This window comes from Colobus angolensis, unplaced genomic scaffold (genome assembly GCF_000951035.1).
Source record: "Colobus angolensis palliatus isolate OR3802 unplaced genomic scaffold, Cang.pa_1.0 Scaffold358, whole genome shotgun sequence".
In the NCBI taxonomy this organism is placed as follows: domain Eukaryota; kingdom Metazoa; phylum Chordata; class Mammalia; order Primates; family Cercopithecidae; genus Colobus; species Colobus angolensis.
The window spans coordinates 1,444,629-1,452,620 of NW_012116910.1; the positions used below are offsets into that span (position 1 = coordinate 1,444,629).

Sequence of the window (7,992 nt, forward strand, 5' to 3'; positions counted from 1 at the left end):
GCTGTAGCTCGTCATGTCCCCCTTAGCGGATGTGAGAGGCCTGGTCCTAGAGGCACGTACGTGCAGGACCACAGCCTTAAGGACAGGTGGGAGCCCTGGAGGGTCCTGACAGCCACCGATGTGAGTGCCATGGAACCTCACCAGAGACAGCAAGGAAGGACCCCCCATTTCCATCGGCCTCCAGCAAGGCTCTTAGTCCAAATCCACCAAGACACTTACCATTAAAATAATCTCCAATTTGAATGTTTGTATTACAGTATTTCATGCTTTTTGGCTTCTCTGATTCTGGTGCGCAAAACTATTTACAATTTCCCTGGAAAATTCTGCAGAACAAAGGAAAACAAACCTTCCCCCTTCGGCTGCCGAGGGCTGGCCATCACCGCCAGTGAATTCCAGCTCTGCGCAGGACAGGATCGAACAAACCCAATTTGTTTAACGCCAGTGTGAAAGGTTGCCAGACGGTGCCCTGCCAAGTATTTGCCAACATGAAAGCAAATTAAAGCTCCCATCAGCCAGCATGGGTGCAGCTCACTGTGAGAGCGGATCAGACCACGGTCTCTGCAAGGCTCCTGTCCCAGCATGTCCAGGCTTCACAGCCCAGAGGCGGCAGCCAGAGCAGCGGTGCTGACCCAGGTCAGCACCATGTGTTCCTCCAGGCCAGCACCATGAGCTTTGCCCCATGCTGGGAAGTGTCCGGCACGTGGGGGGATCCTGCTACCTCGGCAGACCCCTCACACACCGCGCCTTCTGCTCCCTATGGTTCCAGCGTTAACCCAGTAGCCCTGTGGGAAGGGCTCCTCCAGGGACAGCTGATGGTCATCATCTGTGACAGACAATGGCTCAGGTGGCAGGGACTGAAAGCTCTGGAGCCCTTGGAACTGATTAGGGGTCCTGGGCTCGGGACCCCTCCCCATGTTCAGGAAGGCAAGTCCAACAGGAGAGGGGCCACGGCTGGCAAGACCTGTGAGAGGACAGAGCCACACGAACCTCCAGCACGAGTGCCCCAGGACGCAGCGCAGGCCCCCTCAGGTTCCACACAGACAGGCAGATCCGCAGTCCCACTGGGAGCAGCCCACCCTGAAATGCCGGCAGCGGCACGAGCAGGCAGGACCACCCCCAAACGCTGACCTCACCCGGGCAGGGGCTCCTGCTTCCTGATGCTCCTGAGGTTTCCCCAACTCCCTGGGGGTGTCATGGGCCTTTCTTCATAACCCAGGGACTTTCTGCTGCAGGCATCTGTCTGAGAGCCCTGCAGGAAGGATACAGGGCTCAGCCTTTAGAGCTCCAGGGACCCAGTGACTTAGCAGGTAGCTGTCCACAAATTCTGGGGTAGGCTGGGCAACTCCAAACTCAGGTATGTCTGGCCTCAAGAACTGCTGCTTCCGTCAAGTGTGGCTTTGCCAACTCAAGAACAGCAGCCGGGAGGCCAGAGGCTTCCTCTCTACAGGAAGCAGGGCGGACCCCCTCCCACCCTCTGGCCTCTGCTCCCACCACACCTGGCCACACCGGGGAGGCTGTGGGCATTGCCAACCAGTGAGAGCTTGCTGACAGCTCAGACGACTGTGCGGTACAGGGTGGGCCCACAGCATCTTGGCGCGAGCTCACGGCTTCACGCACCCCTCTGGCTTAGAGCACCCTGGCACTGGGGGAAAGCCCAGCAAGGGGCTTGGCCACACCGGGCTGCCCTCCAGGTGGCCCTCGCTGCCCAGCCTTATGGAGCGTGGAGCTGTCCCTTGTCTTTCCTCGTGGGACCACAAGGGGACGCAGGCGGCCCAGGCACGAGGGATGTGGCCAGGCTGTGAGTGTCAGCACTGGGTCCGGAGCCAGGTCCAGAGGCTGGGAGCCACCCCGCAAGCCGCCTCCGCTAACCATGGGGTGACAGAAACCTGATGCTGACGACGGGGCCCAGCCGCATGTAAAACGGCCACACGGTGGCTCCCAACTGCGGTCTTTGGCCAGGACATCGTTCACAGTCTCTGTCAGGGCCGACCAGGTGGGTATTCCTTGGCTGCAAAGCGGGGGTGGAGGACAGGAACCCCTGGCCCAGACTCCTGGCTTCCTGAGAAATAGAAACAGCCAAACCCCCAACCCCAGCCTAGACAGGACAGCGGCAAGGTGCGCGTTACCCCCCGCCGGGGCCTGGACCTGGGGTGGCCATGGACTTACCGCCTGCTCAGGCAGCTCTGAACAAGCGGTGGCCACCCAAGGGCAAAGGAGAGCCAGCCACTCCTATGAGGCAGGCAAAACTGCACTTCCAATCTCGCCATCACCTTGCTGCTCATACAGGAGACGTGCACAGACAGCACAGGGCCCAGTGCACCGAAGGGCACTCGTGGACGGGTACTTGAGACGGCCCTGCCCTTTCCGGCACAACCACCTCGGCCCACACCAGCCACAGTTCCTGCAGCTCCCAGGAGTCCCATGTGTGTCTGATGGACCCCCAACCCCCTAAAGCAGGCACACGGCGGCCCGAACCTGCAGGGCTGATGACCGGTTTCTGAGGATTGCAAACCAGCATGGGTTTTTTAAGAAAAGGAAAGATGTAAGCTCTTCAGCCAAAACAAGATGAAAACTTCAAAGGAATTTAAATTACTCAGCCACAAGAAGGAAGGAGGACGGAGCAGCACTAGGCTTCCCATGGTAGCTCAGCAGCACGAGGCTTCCCATGGTAGCTCAGCGCACTGAGGAGGGCCATGGTAGCTCAGCGCACTGAGGAGGGCCATGGTAGCTCAGCCCACTGAGGAGGGCAGGGTGAAGCCGCCTGTCTTTTTTCACCTGCAGAAATCTAAAACTTCAGCTCATTCAGCAGCAAAATGGGCAGGTTTAGCTTGAGGAAGCTGTTTCGCAAGTCCCGGGGTGCCAGCTGCCCCAGATGCAGCTGCGGTCTTGTGGGCTCTTTCTTCAGCCTTGTCTGTGAAACCCCCAGCTCCAGGCCAAGGCCCTGCGGCAGGGACGCTCTGCGCTCCAGGGCCTCCATCCAGACACTTGCCTGGTCCATGCGCAGGGCTTCTCAGGATGCACTTCACAGACGCAGGGACCAACGTAAAGTGAGGTGGCTGCCGGTCAGTGTGCACACCTGCGCTGTCCAGGCTCAGTGACCTGGGAGGGCAGGACCACGCCACCGGCCAGCCTCCGGCCTCCACCATGGGCGACAGATCCACTGGCCCAGCCTCATGGCTGGGCACCGGCAGCAGCCTCTCCCAGTCAGCACCCTGGAGCCCCTGCTGCAGGACAGGGGATGCTTGTAGCTTGGTGGAGAGCTTGGGGGCACACACGGCCCTCGGTGGCCCCAGGGCCCAGGCTGGCGCAGAAACTACATACATGGTGTCCAGTCTGTCCCATGGCTCTCAGGTACTGGGCATCAGGTGCCATCGGCTGCGTGCCCAGAGGTGACCTCGACGCCCCCCACAACAAGGGGGGATGGCCAGGTGGCCTGGCAACTCCCTTCCGCTCCCTGTGCCTGAGCCTCTGTGCATGTCTGTGTCGGCCTCGCTACGTGGCCGGGCCACATCCCAGGGTAGGAACACAGCTGCCTGTATCCAAGGGCCAGGCACGCAGAGGGCACCAAAAAGAAAGCAGAGGGTAGCCACGACATGCTGCAGCCGCCGCCGGCTCTGACGCAAGGCCCCACGTGGGCCTCAGCTGCGTGAGGCCACAGGGTCCCAGAACACGGGTCCCAGAAGACAGAAGGTTGGCCCTCAGTGTCTGTGCTAGAGGCATCCCCAAGTGCCCTTGCTCCCTTTGGAGGCTGCCGTTCTCCTGGACATCTTGGAGTGGCTTGCACCCTCAAATGCAGAGCTGGCTGGACCGGGCACCCACAACCTCTCCTTCTGTGTGGAATGTGGCCGAGCACCAAGCACAGCATGGTCCACACTGCCTTGTCCCTGGGCACATATGCACTGGCCCGAGTCTCTCCTGCAAATGTGTATCTTGTCCTCACTCTGTATCTCTGTGTTGATGCGGTAGTGTCCAGATTGTGCTCGAAGCCATGAAGAATTTCCCAGGATCTTCTACAAGAAACTGCTCCCCCGACTGAGAACTGGGCATTCCACTGCCACATCCAGCTCTCTGGCCCCACAGAGGACAGGTGAGCGGTGGCTTCTGGGTGGCCACGAGGGGCAGGGAAGGGGCAGCCCCACCCCTGCCTCTGGGGGAAGGCCAGCTGCAGTCCTTAGCACTGTGGCTGGCTCCAGTCTGAAGGCATCAAGCCATGTAATGGGGCTGAGCCCCCAGTTCCCGTGAGCGATGGAGTTTGCTGCGGGAAGCCAGAGGCCAGTGCAGGTGAAGGCCTGGGCCCTGGCCTGGAGCTCAGCCCTGGACAGAGCCAGCATGTCTTGCAGCTGTGGTCCTCCCGGCTCCCTTCCGGGAAACATGTACCACGTTAGCACATTCAGAAGGGCCATGGCACGGGGGTGGGACTGGCGAGTGCATCCTGCAAGTTGGGACCTGCCCTACACAGGCCAATCAGAGCCGTGCCCATGGCCTCCTGAAGATGTGGGCAGGAGCCCCCCATGCAGGCCAAGGCCACGGCCTCCTCAACACGCAGGCTGGTCTGTCACGAGTGTTCACTCCAGTGTTGCCTCTGGAGTTACCCCAGTGCACCTTCCTCAGCGCTACTTCATGGAAGTCCGTGCTCTGTTCACAACAACATTCCAGTTAACAGTGACTCTTGTCTTTGGAACTGTTTTCTGCCAGCCTCAGGGAGCGCTACGGAAACTAAAGCTATTCCACAGACCAGATGGTGAGGGTGAGTGTGCGGGGGCAGCCTGTTCCCAGGACTGAAGCCATCCTTCCTGCAGTCACTACCACTTTTAAAAACAGCCACACAAGTGCACTGCCACCATGCACCACTCCTCACCCACGCACGACCCCAGGGACTCCGGATCCCTTACAATCTGCTCTCCAGATCTTCATGGCACCATCACTAGCAATCCCATGGCCCTGGCCCTCAGGGACACTCGGTGATGAAGCCGTGCGGGCCCCACCAAAAGCAAAGTGTGGCACTCCGCAGAGTCGCCAGGGAGAGCCACGTCAGGGGTACAGAGAAACACCTGTCTGGGAAAGTGTTGCTGTTGGTGTTTTCAGACACGTACAGAGGCAGGAGCCAGCGCTGCTCACAGAGAATTAATAATGGCCAATCTCATTTGTGTTATTTTGGGGGCTGGGGAGAGAGGGCAGGTTGGAGGTCTTTTTTTTTTTTTTTTTTTTGAGATGGAGTCTAGCTCTGTCGCCCGGGCCGGAGTGCAGTGGCCGGATCTCAGCTCACTGCAGGCTCCGCCTTCCGGGTTTCTGCCATTCTCCAGCCTCAGCCTCCCGAGTAGCTGGGACTACAGGCGCCCGCCACCTCGCCCGGCTCATTTTTTCTATTTTTTTAGTAGAGACGGGGTTTCACCGTGTTAGCCAGGATGGTCTCGATCTCCTGACCTCATGATCCGCCCGTCTCGACCTCCCAAAGTGCTGGGATTACAGGCGTGAGCCACCGCGCCCGGCCCAGGTTGGAGGTCTTGGCTCTTAGTGCGCCCATTCTCCACAGGGTTCTCTGCCACTGTTCTGTGGCATCCAGGATGCCTCGCACGGAACCACCAGGTGGATTTTGGAGAAGGAAAGGAGCGAGTCCCCTCGCTGGCCCCAGCCAGGCATCACGAGGGGTGCCTTGGATGACTCAGGACTGGCCCTCCTCAGTGGATACCACCTAGGAGGACAAGGATGATAGGCAAGGCTCTGCACTACACAAAGAAGGAAGAAAGTGAGAGCCACAGGGACAATGGACTCAACACCTAACTTTTGGCCAGACACTTTGCTGTGGTGGCCACGGCTCTCCCAGACCTGGGTAGGATCTGTCGCAGGGGGCACGGCTGCCAGGTGAGAGGAACAGCAATGTGGCAGGGAGGGCACCTGGCCAGGTGAGGGCGCACCTGGGTCCAGGGGTCTCCATGCCAGGTGGGCGGAGTCACGGCCAGAGGCGGAAAATACAGAAAGGCAGCACTTTTGTCTGAAAGCTGAAATGTATTTAATTCACAGGATAGCCTTTGATTCTGAGTTTGTTCATTTTAACTCAACAAGGAGTTTTCTTTTTTTTTGAGACGGAGTCTCGCTCTGTCGCCCAGGCCGGAGTGCAGTGGCCAGATCTCAGCTCACTGCAAGCTCTGCCTCCCGGGTTTATGCCATTCTCCTGCCTCAGCCTCCCGAGTAGCTGGGACTACAGGCGTCTGCCACCTCGCCTGGCTAGTTTTCTGTATTTTTTAGTAGAGACGGGGTTTCACCATGTTAGCCAGAATGGTCTTGATCTAAAAAGGAGTTTTATTTTATGAAATGATGGCAAAATTAGAAGGTAACAATCTAAGCAAGCCTCAACCCCCAAACTAGTCTCTAAAGAAAATGTCCCACTGTAAAGTGCCGGGTCTAAATGCCCAGAAGCAGCCCTCTCAGTGACATCACAGCCACACGGGGAGCACGTGCATTTTCCAGAGTGCACTGGCCTCCTGCCATGGCCCTGGGAGCCGCACTTCATGGTGGGGGCGCTGACTCAGGGATTTTAAGGTTCATGGTGCCGCGCCTCCCAGGGAGAAGGCCCCAGGCCGGTGGGCCCACGGACAGGGACCAGCCAAAGCCCTGACCGTGAGTGAGGTGAACACCCGCCCACCCCAGGTGCTCATATCACTGACTAATCATACTAGGAGAACCTGGCTGCTAAGTGGCACCATCCACTCACCAGCAAGCCCCTGTGCAAATGTAACTGGCAAAGAGAGCCAGACTGGGGCAGGGACAGCTCCCTGGATGGCCTCACCCTGGTCTCCCTATCCCGGATGGAGGCTTACAGGACCACCCAAGTTACTGTACCTTAGAGCATGCTTCCTACCGTGTCACAGGCGTTAGAGGGTCACTCTCAGGAAGCACCAACCCCAACTCTATTGCGTGTTAATTTCCAAGCAGACCTAAGCCCCTTCTCAAGACAGAGCTGCAGAAAATGTCTCCAAACACACCCAGAGCTTTTTTTAATCAACTGCCAGAAGAACATTTTTCCAAAAAAGAAACTGACTGTGTGTCCCGGCATGCTCTGTGTCTGGGGACCTGTGGGGACAGTGGGGGAGGAAGCAGGGGGCAAGTGTGGGCCCAGCCACCTGGTGGGCCTGTCTACACCGATCCTGTTCACACTGACACTGATGACCGCTGAATGTTAGCTTTCTCACGCTCAGCAAACATGCACGTCTAATTTACCCCAGACCCTTCCAGGACGCCAGACCTGGACAGTTCTCTGCTCCTGGACATAGAACCTTCCTCACCCACACTCAGGGCCACCTGGGTCCTAAGCCAGCCTTGCAGTTTGGGTGGCCACAGCTGTGCAGATGTCCTTCTGTCTCCTGAGCCTCTAGCAGGCCTGTGGTCACACCCCCGCCCCCAGAGATGGGAGGCACCGCGGCCTCTGACTCTGGCCGTGTTTGCTGAGCGAGCACTGAGGCTCTGGCCAGTGATGCCCCAGGCTGTAGCTCCCACTCCTCCTCCAGCTCCTCCAACCGGGGTACTGCATTCCCGCTCCCCAGGACCCCCAGCCCGGGACGTCTAGGTCCAGCCCCTCCCACTCCCCCACCTCCTCCAGCCCGAAACATGGAGACCCCACACCGCCCCCAGCCTAGGACAAGGAATTCCTATTCCTCCACCCGCCACCCAGCACGGGACCCCCAGAAGTCCTGGAGGCTGGGGAGGGACGGGCTCTCCTGGCCGTTCGGTAACTCGTGCGGCCATGGCGGCCCACGTCTCGCCTGGCGGGTGGGCGCCAGGAACAGCTCTGACACCGCTCCCTGTTCCCCGGGCGGGTGCGCAGCGCGACCCAGCCGTCGCCCCGCCGCCTACCTGCTTGTCCCGCGCGCGCCGCTCCGTTTCCTCCGCTCCTTTGCGACCGCTCGCGTACGCTGACGCCACGAAGCTGTCCCCTGCGGCCCGGGGGCGGACGCGCGGGAAACCCGCACCGAGGAGGGAAAGAGACGCGCCGTG

The 7,992-nt window shown here is 59.4% G+C and overlaps 1 protein-coding gene across 1 annotated transcript in view; it reads right to left on the bottom strand.

The window, feature by feature from the left end:
• Positions 1-7,959, bottom strand: part of NKD2 (naked cuticle homolog 2 (Drosophila)) — a gene marked incomplete at its 5' end in the record, with an annotated part of 26,266 nt that extends 18,307 nt beyond the window's left edge. The window contains one exon of the mRNA XM_011953148.1: positions 7,852-7,959. Coding sequence (XP_011808538.1) covers positions 7,852-7,959 — 108 coding nt within the window. The remainder of the gene's footprint in view (positions 1-7,851) is intronic.
• Between the last annotated feature and the right edge of the window lie 33 nt (positions 7,960-7,992).